The sequence below is a fragment of the Chiloscyllium plagiosum genome, unplaced genomic scaffold, assembly GCF_037043375.1.
Source record: "Chiloscyllium plagiosum isolate Xiang-an unplaced genomic scaffold, Cpla_swu_hap1 HiC_scaffold_11, whole genome shotgun sequence".
NCBI classification, from domain to species: domain Eukaryota; kingdom Metazoa; phylum Chordata; class Chondrichthyes; order Orectolobiformes; family Hemiscylliidae; genus Chiloscyllium; species Chiloscyllium plagiosum.
Window position 1 is genome coordinate 47381939 of NW_028270149.1, and position 15104 is coordinate 47397042.

General features: G+C 39.9%; 1 protein-coding gene and 1 long non-coding RNA gene across 3 annotated transcripts in view; one reads left to right on the forward strand and one right to left on the reverse strand.

Annotated features, from left to right (window-relative positions):
- Positions 1–15104, reverse strand: part of LOC148148793 (uncharacterized) — a 112844-nt gene that overhangs the window by 69576 nt on the left and 28164 nt on the right. The gene's annotated exons all lie outside the window — the stretch shown is intronic.
- LOC122557554 (ADP-ribosylation factor-like protein 6) overlaps positions 1–15104 on the forward strand; it is a 28377-nt gene that overhangs the window by 10690 nt on the left and 2583 nt on the right. Inside the window, exons 4-5 of the mRNA XM_043705301.2 lie at positions 5388–5482; positions 6147–6276. Of these exons, the coding sequence (XP_043561236.2) occupies positions 5388–5482; positions 6147–6276 (225 nt within the window). The remainder of the gene's footprint in view (positions 1–5387; positions 5483–6146; positions 6277–15104) is intronic.

Consider the following 15104-nt stretch of genomic DNA (forward strand, 5'->3'; position numbering starts at 1 on the left):
CAAGGTTTCACGCACAGTGGCTGATGTCCCAATGTGCAGCATTGTAGTTACAGTTGTTGCTGCTATACAAGGACTTTGGATGTCCATCCAGATGAAAATAATATTAATATGACCACTATCCCTGCTAATTTTTCATCCCTTTGTTAAGTAAGAAATCTTAAAAAAGAACATAGAATAGTACAGCACAGGAACAGGGCCTTCAGGACCCACAACGTATGTGCTGATTATGGTGCCATTCTAAACTAACCTCATTTGCCTATACATATCCCTGTATTCCCTGGTTGCTCACATATCTGTCTAAATACATCTAAAACACTGCAATTGTCTCCCAGAGAAGAATCTTTGAACCTAAATCATTAACTGTTTCTCTATCCACAGATGCTGCCAGACCTTTTGGGTTTCTCCAGCATTTTCTGTTTTTATTTCAGATTTCCAGCATCTGCAGAATTTTGCTTTTCAAACAAACAATCTATCCACCTCTTAAAAATATTCTGAAGTTCTGCTTCCACTGCCTTTTCAGGAAGAAAGTTCCAACGACTGTCAACCTTTTGGGAAAAAAAACATTATTTTTAAATGGACAACCCCTTATTTTTAAGCAATGATCCCTAGCTTTATATTCTTCCATCAGACCACTTCCACATCTATCCTATGAAGACACCTCAAAACCTACATGCTTAATCAAATTGTCTCTTAACATAAACTCCAGAGTATACAAGCCTTGCCTGTCCAAAATTTTGTCAAAAGCCTATACCGGGTAATAGTCTGGTAACTTTCTCTGAACTGCTTTCAATGTTTTTACATTCTTCATTTAATAAGGTAATCTTACTGAAATAACTCCATGAAGGCCAGTATCTCCTCACAAAGTCATCCTTTACCTAAGCAAGTATAGTACATGACACTGACACAGGTACATCAGATGGCTCCTCCAGTGAATAGAATCCTGTTTTTTTTCTCCAGAATCAGTCCCCCTTTTCCTGAAACAATCAAGAGGAGAGTCCTTCACACACACTGGTCCAACTCCCTCAAGAGCCAGCTCTCAGAGTGAGTAGAATCTCTGACACTCCGGTTTATGTATTTTTTTCTTTTTATTTCCAGAGTGAATAGAATCCCCGACCCTCCTGTTTCTCTTTTTTTCTTTTTTCTCCCACACTACTGCCTAACTGCGGTTAACACTTACTTCCACATTGAAACCTTTCAGTCTGTGCTGCTGTCACTGTTCCTGGGTGAATCTGCCGAATCTCACCATCAGAACATTCAAACCACTTGGAGCATTCAGATACTGTGGTTTAGAATCCTGTTTTTATCTGTCAGCCAGGACTCCCTGATTGGACTGGATTAACAGCCCCAACCAGGGAACATATTCTGTGAAGTCCATCTGGCTAACCTTGTTACTATCACTACAAATTGGGTCATTTCTCCGAACGTAAAAGAATGATGGTTGGCAGAGGGGAAAAAGTATAATCAGCTAAGATTTATATTGCTTATCACCATCTACAAATTCATGTTGGAACAAACCTAGAATAGAATTTGAATTTACCTCATAACCCAATCATTGAATGGCTTATTAATGCTAGCATTCTAGCGTTGTATGAAAAATGGACATAGGACATCTTCCTGCAGAAATCTGTTGAAAAGAAAGTTCACGTCATTGACGAAACAATTAAAAAATCTGGTTAAAACTGAGATTCTTCACTCAAACATGCGGTTGTGTTATTTAGTTTCTAATTATTATTGTAAATATCTAGTTCATAGTTTATCTATTTTAGAAACTGTTAGGAATAAAAGTTTTAACTGGATAAATGGGGCCATTTAGTTGAGAAACTGTTAAACGCAATGGTGATGTAAATGCAACTCAAACAAGCCTGGGTTTATTTCATTTAGAAGGTATTTATCTTGAAGGGTGTATTTATCTTGAAATATCATATTTGATGGTGGAAAGACTTATATGGTGCTCTCTAAGCTAGTAATGACTTAGGCATTCAATAAGAATGTACAATATTTATATGCATTATAGAATCAAATGCTTCTGTTGAGGTAAAGTAATTTTCATTTCTGTTTGAGGTCATCCCAAAGTATGCCACATTGAAAACAGAAGTATGGAAATTAGTGTGACAATTTCATTCACAATAAAGATAGCACACTTGCTGTACCTGCATACTAGCCTTTTGTGATTCATTCACTAGGACACCCAGACCTCTCAGTATCTCAAGAGTTAATGCAATCACTGACCATTTAGATAAATATGCTTATTTTTAATTCTTTCTGCCAAAATAGGCAATTTCACATTATTCCACATTATATTTAATTTGCCAGATCTTTGCCACTCACTTCACCTTTCAATCTTTTCGTAGCCTATGTTCTTCACAACTTAGTTTCCTACCTTTGTCATCAACAAATGTGGCAAGTATTCTTCGTACCTTCGCCCAAAATCAAGAATCTATCCAACTCAGCCTTGAATAAATTTTTCAACCCAGCCTCCAGAAGAGAATTGTAGGATGTAATGACCCACAGAAAAAAAATTCTCACCATCTCTATTAAATGAGAGCTCTCAAATTCTTAAATCATGTCCCCTAGTTATAGTCTCCATTGCAAGTAGAAAATTCCTACTGTTATCCACCCTTTCCAGTCCCTTTCAAGATGTTATATGTTTTGATAATATGATCTCTCATTTTGCTGAACTCCAGTGGATATAGTGAACCCGTTCAATCTTTCTTCACAAAATAGCCCCTTCTTCCCAATCTGATGAGTGAACGTTTTTTGAACTGCTTCTAGTGCAATTACATTCTTTTTTTTAAAAAAGGACACCAAAACTGTACACAACTCCAGATGCAACTTCAGCAACACCATATACAGCTTCAGTAAAGTTACTGCAGTATTTCACTTATTAAAAATTCCATTCCCCTTTCAATAAATGATAACATTCCATTTGCCTTCCAAATCACTTGCTGTACCCTTCTCCCAACTTCTTGTGATTCATGTACTAGATGTCTCTGTACCACTGAGTCCTGCAATCGTTTTCTAATTAAATGGAATACTGTTTTACAATTCTGCCTGCTAAAATGGACAGGTTCATATTTAACCACCTCAATCTGCCAAATTAGTGCAACCTATTTATCTGTCAATATCAGTCTCTCTTCCTGCTCTTGACAATGCCCTGCTTACCTATTTTGGTGTCATCAACAAATTTAGCTAACATACATGTCATCCCATCTCTAAATTATTGTAAATAGTTGAACATGAAGCGCTGATCTCTCTGGCACTCCACTAGTTACAGTTTGCCAGAGTTATCCATTTACCCCATTCTGTGTTTCCTGTTGCTAACTAATTCTTCATCAATGCTAATATTTATTGGTTTCACAATGTGTTCTTATTTTGTGATCCATTATAGCAATGGAAGCCTACTATTTTAACTTAATTAACAGTAACAAATGTTAACATATGCTTTGAAGTGGAACTATGACTTCCTGATAAAGGGCTTATGCCCGAAACATCAGTTCTCCTGCTCCTTGGATGCTGTCTGACCTGCTGTGCTTTTCCAGCACCACACTTTCAACTATGACTTTGATACTTGTTATTATGAGGGACTGTACATTTGAATGAAATATCTGTTGGTGTGATACTTTAAGTAGTTGAACAATTGTTGGTATAACAAATTAGTTTTTATGAATGAGAATTATTTCAGTATAGTGAAGCCTGAAATAGTCACTCAAAACATTATTTTGTACAGCTTAAATCATCTCAACTCTGCACAGGGTACGTAATTGGTGAATTGACATGATGGGGTCAAAAGCAAAACGCGACTGATGGGGCACATGAGTTAGCCCTAAATAAACATGAGACTATAAAGTGCCAAGATGGCATAGGCAAAGGGTTATGTGCTGGCATAGGGGCTGTAAGGGACCATGGGGAATTGAGATATCGTTCCTCAAGCTTACAATCGGCTTCACTGGAATAGTTGAGATTTGAAGAATGAAAACCCCTTTAGTAGGCAGCTCCACAAATTTTGTTTGATTTACAAAGCTACTGATATAGAAAAATATAAAAACAAAAAAACAGAGTACAAGAAGGCCATGCAGGCCACCTGTCTGCCATTCAATATAATGATGGTTGATCCTATATCTTAATTGCAGTTCCTTTACTGTTGTTGGGTCAACATCCTGGAATTCCCTCCCTAAGGGCATTGTGGGTCAACCTTCAGTATGTGGGCTACAATGACTCAAGGCAGCAGCTCACCATCACCTTCAAGGGCAGCTAGGGATGGGTAATAAATGCTGGCCAGCCAACAACGTCCACATCCTATGATTAAATTCTAAAATTCAATTTTCTTGTTTTCTTCCCATACCCCTTGATGCCTTTTTTAATATTTAAAAATGTAACTCTTTATTGACTATATTCAATGTCTTGGCCTTCACAGTCTTCTGTGGTTGAGAATTCCACAATTTCACTACCCTTGAGTGAAGACACTTTTTTCTCATTTCAGTCCTGAATGGTCTCCCAGTATCCTGAGACTGTGTCCCCTGATTATAGACTCCCCAACCAAGGAAAACAAGATGCAGAGAGGATGTATGACCAACCCTGTTAGAATTCTAAACTCGAGTGAATAAAGGCCCAATTGAACTAATCTCTTCTCATAAGACTGTCCTGCTACCCCCAGTATCAGCCATGTGAAACTCTGCTGCATTCCATCAATGTCAAGTATATTCTTTGCGATGTAGGGATGCCGAAACTACATATAGTGCCTAGGGTTGGTCTCAAAGCCCTATCCAATTGCAATAAGACATCCCCACTTTTGAACTCAACTTCTTTTGCCACGAAGGTCAATATACCATTTACCTTTCTAATTGCTTGCTACACCTTCTCTCTGCTTTCATTGGCTGATGTACAAAAACACTAGATCCCATTGTACACACACACTGTCCATTGTATCATTCTCTAAATATTACTCTTACTTTCCTGTTTTTCACATTGGTGTGTAACTTCACATTTCGTCACATTGTACTGCCTCTGTCATGTGTTTGCCCACACAACTTGTCTCAATCACCTTGAAGCCCTCTTGCATCCTTTGAACAACTCATAGTCCCACCTAGTTTTGTGTTCTTAGTAAACTTGGAAATGTTACATTTGGTTCCCTCATTCAGGACTGAAATATGTTGAGAATAGCTGGGGCCCAAGTACTGATCGTTGAGGTACCCAAATAGTTAGTGCCTCAGAAAATGAGCCATTTATTCCTACTGTTTCCTGTCTGTCAACCAATTCTCAATCTATGCCAATATATTGCCATTGATATAAGGGACATGCAGGTATCTGACTGAAATGAAGGTTCGATTTTTCTGAAAATTTGTATAATTCTTTTCCCTAAATTTTTTTTAACATTTCATTCATTGCAGGGGTGCCGATGCCATTATTTTTGTCATTGATTCTGCAGACAAATTAAGAATTATTGTGGCTCGACAAGAATTAGATGCCCTTCTCATTCATCCAGGTAATGTAGGGCTCAACATCTGCAATCTGGTTTCAGCAATGGACTCACTTGGAGAGATTTGAGTTTGGATAAAAAGTACAGATTTCCATGTCAGATTATGTTTGCACCTTTTAATATCCTTTTGAATGTACTATTCTTTCCGCTCTGGCAAAATCTTGAGATGTGTTTTGCGTACTCTGACTGATAGAAGGGTGCTTGATTTTAGTCAAGGAGTCATAATGCTATGCTACAACCCATTATAGAAGATCTACTGTTTTCCTTTAACATAACTGTTCTGTTGGGCCCTCTAGCTCCACTTCACTTTGGGGCTAAATGGTCTGAGATGTGTCACTCCTGCCTTTATTTTCTCCAAGAAGTGCAATTGTTGACATCAATTGGAAAATCAACAATTGAGGACATCATCACTCAAATTGTTTAACAGCTTGAAATTTCTTACTGTCTAGATTTGAACATGATGAATACCTACTCGAGCAAATGACTAATGGCTTACTATGCTCTCATACTACCACACTTTTACATGTGAATGTTGTCAGGTGAAAACAGCGGAACATTTTAAAAGAAATATGTGCTAATATGGTATGAGAAACTGGATACTGTGATTTTGGGTTCAGACTTAAACTCCTTTTGCACAGACACTAAAAGAATGTCACATTTACGTTTGCAGATATTATGCAGAGACAAATCCCTATTCTCTTTTTCGCAAATAAAATGGACCTGAGCGACGCTTTGCCATCAGTTGTGGTGTCCCAGATATTGGGGCTTAATAACATCAAAGACAAACCTTGGCATATATGGTAGGTTAATATGGACTGGAGGAACATGTCATGTAGTTAGCCTTGGTAGATGTAATTAATTGACCTTTGGTTTTTTTTACTGACCTTCACTTAAAAAATTGTAGGGTTGTTCCCAGTTTTAAACCTGGTTTGGACAGGTTTAGCTGACCTCTGCTGGGTAACGTTTGGAATAATATAAAGGCATACAGCATGAAAACAGCCCCTTTTGGACAACTAGTCCTTGCCGAACATAATCCCAAACTAAAGTAGTCCCACCTGCCTGCTCTTGGCCCATATCCCTCTAAACCTTTCATATACTTATCTGAATGTCTTGTAACTGTGTCACATCCAGCACTTCCTCAGGAACTTTATTCCACATGAGAACCAGCTTCAGTGTAGCACATGTGCCCTTCATATCTTTAAAATCACTCTCAGTCTAGTCTTGAATTCACCCGTCCTAGGGAAAGGATACTCACCATTAACCCTATCTATACCTGTCACAATTTCAATAACTTCTATAAGGTCACCTCTCAACCTCCTATGTTCAGGTGAAAAAGGTCCCGGCCTACCCAACCTTTCTTTACAACTCAAAACTTTCATACTCGGAACATGCTGGTAAGTCTCTGCTGCTGAACTCTCCAGCTTAATAATATCTTTCTATAACTGGACACTGTACTCCATAAGAGGCCTCACCAATGTCCTGTAAAAACCTCAACATGACGTCCCACTCCTACACTCAAAGGACTGAACGATGAAGGGAAGTGTGCTAAACGTCTTATTAACCACTCTATTTGGGATGCAAATTTCAAATAATTCTGTACCTGCACTCCTAGATCCCTCTGTTCTACAACACTATCCAAGGCCCTACCATTAACTGTCTAAGCCCGACCCTTGTTTGTTGTATGAAAGTACAATACCTCACATTTATTCAGATTGAACTCCATCTGCCATTTTACAACCCATTGACCCATTCCATCAAGATCCCTTTGTAACCTTGAAAATCTTCTTCACTGTCTATTATGCTACCAATTTTGGTTGACTGCAAACCTACTAACAATTCCTTTATATTCTCATTCAATCATTTCCATAAGTGACAAACAAAAGAGGGCCCACAACTAATTCACGTGGAACACCGTTGGTAACAGGCCTCCAGTCTGAAAAACAACTTTTCCCCCACCACTTTGTCAACTGCTGTTGAGCCAATTATGTATCCAATTGGCAAGTTCATCCTGAATCTCATGTGATCTAACTTTACCAATTAGTCAACCACATGGAACCTTGTCAAAGGTTTTACTAAAGTCCAAGTAAACAACGTCTGTTGCTCTGCCCTCAATCAACTTCCTCAAAAAACTCAAATTCGAAAGGCACAATTTTCCTTACACAAAACCATGCTTACTATTCCTAATCAATTATTGCCAATCTAAAATGTCCATAAATCCTATCTTTTAAAATCACCCCCAACAATTTATCCACAGCTGAAGTCACTCTCACAGGACTACTTTTGGACTGGTCAAGCCTGGACTATCAGAGAAGAAAAATTGACCTGGGTTTCTTTGCCAGTAAAAAGGTGAATGGAATGTTGGTCTTTTGTCTTAAATTAATGGCAATATAAAAGTGAGGAAGTGATCCTTTAGCTGTATAAAGATTTGTCAGATCTCATCTGGAATATTGTAATTTTTTTTAATCCTGGTTTCATGAAACGTATGTTGGTCTTGAAGGGAATTTTTAAAAAAAAATTGTTTCTGCAGGAGGAGGCTAATTCACAAGATATGGGATTTGCTGACTGGGCAAGCATGTATTGTCCAGCAATGGCTGCCCTTGATAAAGTGATAGTGAGCTACGTTTCTCAGGTGTTACAGTCCATTTTGGGTGATAATTGATTTGCTATAGTTTTGTATTCATTCAAACAAATGGAGAGTATTCCATTCCAAACTTGTGCAGAGTAGGGGGTGGACATGCTTTGGGGTGTTAAGAGGCAAATTACTTGCAGAATTCCCAGCTTCAAACCCAATATTCCAAAAACATTTATATGGCTAGCCTAGTTCAGTTTCTGGTCATTGATAAGTCTGAGAATGATAGTTGGGGATTCAGCATTATAATGCCATTGAGTATCAAGAGTGACTTGTTGGAAATGGCCATTGCCTCACATTTTGTGATGTGAATGCTGCTTGCCACTTGTTAGTTCAAGACTATCTATTGATATACTATATTTGTGACAGACTGCTTCAGCAACTGAGGAATCACAAATGACACTGAAGCAATTATCTGTGAACCTCTTCACTTCTGATCGTTTGATAAAGGGAAGATCACTGAAATAGGTGATGATGGTTTGGCCTAGGACACTACGTGGATGAACTCCTGCAGGGGTGTCCTGAAGTAAAATCAGAATCACCAGTAAAATGCCAAGTTGACAGTCGGCACAACCTTGGTTTGTATTCCTCTGAATTTAGAAGGTGAAGGAACAAATTGTTTAAAATAACAAAGGAATCTGACAGTGTAGAAAAATCTGTTCCTCTGTGGGAAAGTCCAGAAAAAGGGGGATATTAGAGTTTGACCCACTATCTAATAAAATTGGGAACTATATTTTTTCAGATAAAGAGTAGAGGAAATCTGGAATTCCCTCTGCAAAAGGCTGTGTAATGCTGAGTCAAATATAATTTAAGCTGAAAATGTGTTGCTGGAAAAGCGCAGCAGGTCAGGCAGCATCCAGGGAACAGGATGTTCCCTGGATGCTGCCTGACCTGCTGCGCTTTTCCAGCAACACATTTTCAGCTCTGATCTCCAGCATCTGCAGTCCTCACTTTCTCCTCAAATATAATTTAAGACATGAATTGGTAATGATTTGGATAAGTGAAATGCATATATTGGGAATAGCTGGTAAATGAGGTCAGAAAAAACAGATTACTATCAACTAATAGAATGACAGTATGGTTTCAAGGGACTATGAATGGTCTATTCTTGTTTCTACATACTGAAAACTGTTCAGTGACTATAAAATGATAACTGAATGGTGCTTTGCAATACTGAACACATCTGAAAAACAGGTTCACCCTCAACATCTGGACTTGTGTGGAATGAATACTGAAGACTGCCTAACAGCCTTTGAATCATAATCTGGCACAAAAAATTCTCAACAATGAAAGGTATTACATTACTATTACTTGAGAGGGTCAAAACAGTCATGGTAAAATGTTAGCAGGAGCCAGCTATTTTTTGAGAACTCCTTTTAAATGTATGTCTGAGAGGTGAATGAGAAACTTGTGTAGCTCTCTCATCTTGTCCATTCTCATCTCTGCAATTTCTCCACCCAACTGATCTAATACTATGTTCTTCAAAGGCAAAAGAAAACATCCTTAATAGCAAGAAAAAGACAAAACAAAGAAAGTGAAAAATAGTGAGACAAGAAAAAAGTCTAAATTGAGTGAATAGGAGAGTGGGGAATGAGAGGGTAGCAAGATTCTGTTTTATCAAGACAAGCTTAACTCCAAGAACATGAGATGCCTGTAAAATATCATACGCAATAGTCCCTAACAAATTGGTGGTGGGCAAGTTGTTGGAGGGAATCCGGAGGGAAAGGATGTACATGTATTTGGAAAGGCAAGGACTGATTAGGGATAGTCAACATGGCTTTGTGCATGGGAAATCATGGGGTGTAGGTTTGCTCGCTGAGCTGTAGGTTTGATATCCAGACGTTTCATTACCTGACTAGGTAACATCATCAGTGGCGATCTCCAAGTGAAGCGAAGCTGTTGTCTCCTGCTTTCTATTTATATGTTTGTCCTGGATGGAGTTCCTGGGGTTTGTGGTGATGTCATTTCCTGTTCATTTTCTGAGGGGTTGATAGATGGTATCTAGATCTATGTGTTTGTTTATGGCATTGTGGTTGGAATGCCAGGCCTCGGGGAATTCTCTGGCATGTCTTTACTTAGCCTGTCCCAGGATAGATGTGTTGTCCCAGTCGAAATGGAATTCCATGCAAGGACTGCCAGAAACACTACGTAAGACAAACAGGAAGAATGTTAGCCACCAGGATACACGAACACCAGCTAGCCACAAAAAGACACGACCCTCTCTCCCTCGTAGACCTACACACGGAGGAAAAAAACCACCATTTCGACTGGGACAACACATCTATCCTGGGACAGGCTAAACAAAGACATGCCAGAGAATTCCTAGAGGCCTGGCATTCCAACCACAACGCCATAAACAAACACATAGATCTAGATACCATCTATCAACCCCTCAGAAAATGAACAGGAAATGACATGACCACAAACCCCAGGAACCCCATCCAGGGCAAACACATAAATAGAAAGCAGGAGACAACAGCTTCGCTTCACTTGGAGGTCGCCTTTGATGATGTTACCTAGTCAGGTAATGAAACGTCTGGATATCAAATCTACAGCTCAGCGAGCAAACCTACACCCTAAACCCCAACCTGAGCTACAAACCTTACAAAAATGGGAAATCATGTCTCACAAACTTGATTGAGTTTTTTGAGGAAGTAGCAAAGAGAATTGATGAGAGCAGAGTGGTAGATGTGATCGATATAAACTTCAGTAAGGCGTTTGACAAGGTTCTCCACGGGAGACTGGTTAGCAAGGTTAGATCTCATGGAATACAGGGAGAACTAGCCATTTGGATGCAGAACTGGCTCAAAGGTAGAAGACAGAGAGTGGTGGCGGAGAGTTGTTTTTTTGGACTGGAGGCCTGTGACCAGTGGAGTGCCACAAGGATTGGTGGTGGGTCCACTGCTTTGCACCATTTATACAAATGATTTGAATGCAAACATAGAAGGTAGAGTTAGTAAGTTTGCAGATGACACCAAAATTGGAGGTGTAGTGGACAGCGAAGAAGGTTACCTCAGATTACAACAGGATCTTGACCAGATGGGCCAATGGACTGAGAAGTGGCAGATGGAGTTTAATTCAGATGGGTGCGAGGTGCTGCATTTTGGGAAAGCAAATCTTAGCAGGACTTATACTCTTAATGGTAAGGTCCTAGGGATGTTGCTGAACAAAGAGACTTTGGAGTACAGGTTCATAGCTCCTTAAAAGTGGAGTCGCAGGTAGATAGGATAGTGAAGGCGGCGTTTGGTATGCTTTCCTTTATTGGTCAGAGTATTGAGTACAGGAGGAAGGTCATGTTGCGGCTATACAGGACATTGGTTAGGCCACTGTTGGAATATTGTGTGCAATTCTGATCTCCTTCCTATCGGAAAGATGTTGTGAAACTTGAAAGGGTTCAGAAAAGATTTACAAGGATGTTGCCAGGGTTGGGGGATTTGAGCTATAGGGAGAGGCTTAACAGGCTGGGGCTGTTTTCCCTGGAGCGTCGGAGGCTGATGGGTGACCTTAGAGAGATTTGCAAAATTATGAGGGGCATGGATAGGGTAAATAGGCAAAGTCTTTTCCCTGGGGTCAGGGAATCCAGAACTAGCATAGGTTTAGGGTGAGAGGGGAAAGGTATAAAGGAGACCTAAGGGGCAAACCTTTCCACACAGAGTGGTACGTGTATGGAATGAGCTGCCAGAGGAAGTGATGGAGGGTGGTATAATTGCAACATTTAAGAGGCATTTGGATGGGTAGATGAATGGGAAGGGTTTGGAGGGATATGGGTCGGGTGCTGGCAGGTGGGACTAGATTTGGTTGGGATATCTGGTCGGCATGGACGGGTTGGACCGAAGGGTCTGTTTCCATGCTGTACATCTCTATGACTCTATGCTGACAAGAATAGTAATTGGCTTGAGAAAAGGAAATTGAGCAAATTTCGGATGGATTGAGGGATTGTGCTAACTCTACATTTTTTATGGAGACCTCCCAGTGGATAAAGAGAAACATCTGGGAGTGGGCTAACTGACTATTCGTGGAATCAAAAACAGAAGTTGCTGTAAAAATGCAGCCGGTCTGGCAGCATCTGTGAAGAGTTAACGTTTTGGGTCTGATTACCGTTCCTCAGAACAAGGACCCCCTTCCTCAGAATTTTCTTAGGTTTTGTTCTAAAGTGTGGCAAGTAGGAATTCGGCTACAAATAGATAGAAAGTAGAAGTACTTTAAATTGGTATGCCAATTTCATCTGGGCCTGACCGAATATCTTGTGGCTAATCAATTGTACATTTTTGCCTATATTGAATATAATATCACATGACTCCCAGTAAATATTTTAGGTATATATGAAATGTACCACCTTAAAATTCAGACATCTGTACAAATAAAATAATTTCTGATTCAAAATTTATATGTTCAGCAATCAGCATATTCAAATACTAGATTATATAGGACAATTGAACAACTTTGTTCTAGAACTAATACTTCAGAGTGAATTTTTCTAATGCATGTAATCGATACACCCAAAATCTATTGTACAGACTTGAATAAAAGGTCGAGAGAATCAAAAACAATAACTTAGAAATTTGTGACAGCAAGCCTAATGCAAGAATCTAAAGCCACTGGAAGAAAAGGACGGAGACCCTGGGTTTCATTCCAGATAAGTGCACTGCAGTAGGGGAAATCCCAGCTCCGTAAGCCTTAAAAATGGCCAATTGCACTTTCCATTTTTGGATTGGATCAGAAGTCAGGCGAGGCGACCCAGGAAAAGCAGAGGGGTTGAAGCTTCCTGGGGCGATTTAGTTAGAAAGGCTGCACAGGAACTTTGGCACTTTGTTCAAAATGAAGATTAAAACACAAAATATCCAGTTATTATTCATAGAACATTACAGCGCAGTACAGGCCCTTCGGCCCTTGATGTTCCGCCGACCTTCTCCCTGCCACCTAATACCCTTTTACCCTTTATAATCCCTGTAGACATGCCCATCGCCCCTTATATTCAGAATCAGCATATATGCTGTGCTATATTTCCCAAGGCATCTGATACTCCCATGCCAGTCTGTGCCTATCTTTTTATGCCCCATGGATGTTAATACCTCAATACCTATGACCATGTATGAATCTACCATGGACCCTGAAAACCTTTGTGCCATCCTGTGCTAATACATCTATCTCCCATGGCACCTGATAACCCCCATGGTACTCTATGCCCATCTACCCATGTCCGTGGACCCCAATCTCCAACTTCATACCAATGTTCCTCGTAAGGCCCAAGGCCAGTACAGCTCCTGTACAACATTGTGCCAGTGCTTACCCGCGTTTTGCCATCCTACTCCATGCAAAGACACTTAGTTGGTACAGACATACACCTCAGACAACATCCAGACAGAAAATAAAGTTGTCACTACTGAAAAAATTCTTGATGTAAAAATACATTTAATATATTGGAATTGCTTTAACTAATCTTTTGTAAAAACAAATAATCTTCTTAAGTGCTAACTCCCTTATGAAAAAAAAGTCACTGCACTTAGTGCTTAATTCCTCCTGTAAGTGAACATTTCCATTCAAGAAGGAATTAGAGTTGGTCATCAAAATGCTCATCTGACAGGCACCTCATTATGTAAATTATAGTTTGAGAAATCAGTTTTGCAGCATAAATGGCTGCAAATGGTTCCACAGTAACACAAACACTAGTTTTTAAAAACTGATCAGGACAATGAGTATTAGAAGGACACATAGAGCATTCAAGGCGGTTTAGACAAATTGGGTGAGTGGACAAGCATGGTAGATGCAATAGATTAGATTAGATTCCCTACAGTGTGGAAACAGGCCCTTCAAGTCCACACCAACCCTTTGAAGAGTAACCCACCCAGACCCATTCCCCTCTGACTAATGCACCTGACAGTATGGGCAATTTAGCATGGTCAATCCACCTGACCTGCACATCTTTGGACTGTGGTAGGAAACCCATTCAGACACCTGGGGAATGTGCAAACTCCAAACAGACAGGCTGGAATTGAACCCGGGACCCTGGTGCTGTGAGGCAGCAGTGCCAACCACTGAGCCACTGTGCCGCCCAACAAGGTGGCTAAATTTGAAGTTATATACTTTGATATGAAAAACAGTAAAGAAGAATATTATTTAAATGCCGATATTGGGAAGTGTGTATGAACAAAATGATCTGGGTTTCCTGTACACCAGCCAATCCAAACAGACAGGAAGATGCAGCAAGCAATTAGGAGGACAAATGATATATTGACCTTCATTGCAAGCGAATTTAAATTCCGAAGTAGAGATGTCTTACTGCAGTTAGTCAGAGCCTTAGTGAGACCACACCTGGGGTACTGCATACAGTTTTGGTCTCCCAACCTAAGAAAGGTTAGAGGAGTAAAGGCAAGAGGACAAAAGTAGTGCAGCAGAATTTTACTAGGCCTGTGCTGGAGATGGCAGCACAGTCTTATGGAGGAGAGCTTAGTTCAACTGGGCCTTTATTTGTTAGAGTTTAGAAGGATGAAAGGGGATCTGATTGAACTATATATTAACTAACAGAGCTGAACAGATTAAATGCAGGGAAAATATATTCTCTGGTTAGGTAGCCCAGAACCCGGGCAGACAGTCTCAGGTGGACCATCTAGGATTGGAGATAAGGAAAGATTTCTTCACTCAAAGCATAATGAACCTATGGAATTCTCTACCACAGCCAGAATACTGGAGAGGCTGTCACTTGCTATCAATCATGATCATTTTGAACAGCAAAGAAGCTTGAAGGGTTGAATGGATTATTTCTGCTTCTGTTTCTGTGTTTACTTACCCCCACTCCACAACCCTGTATGCCACTGGTAATTAGAAATATATCAATTTCTACCTTAGACATACTCAAATACTGAACTTGTACAGCACTCAGTGGTCGTGAATTCCTCTAATCACAACTGAGTTTAAAAAACAAAACTCTTCTCAGACCTATGTGGAATCCTCTTAAGTTGTGTCCTCTGGTTCTGGACTCCACAACCAAGGGAAACATCT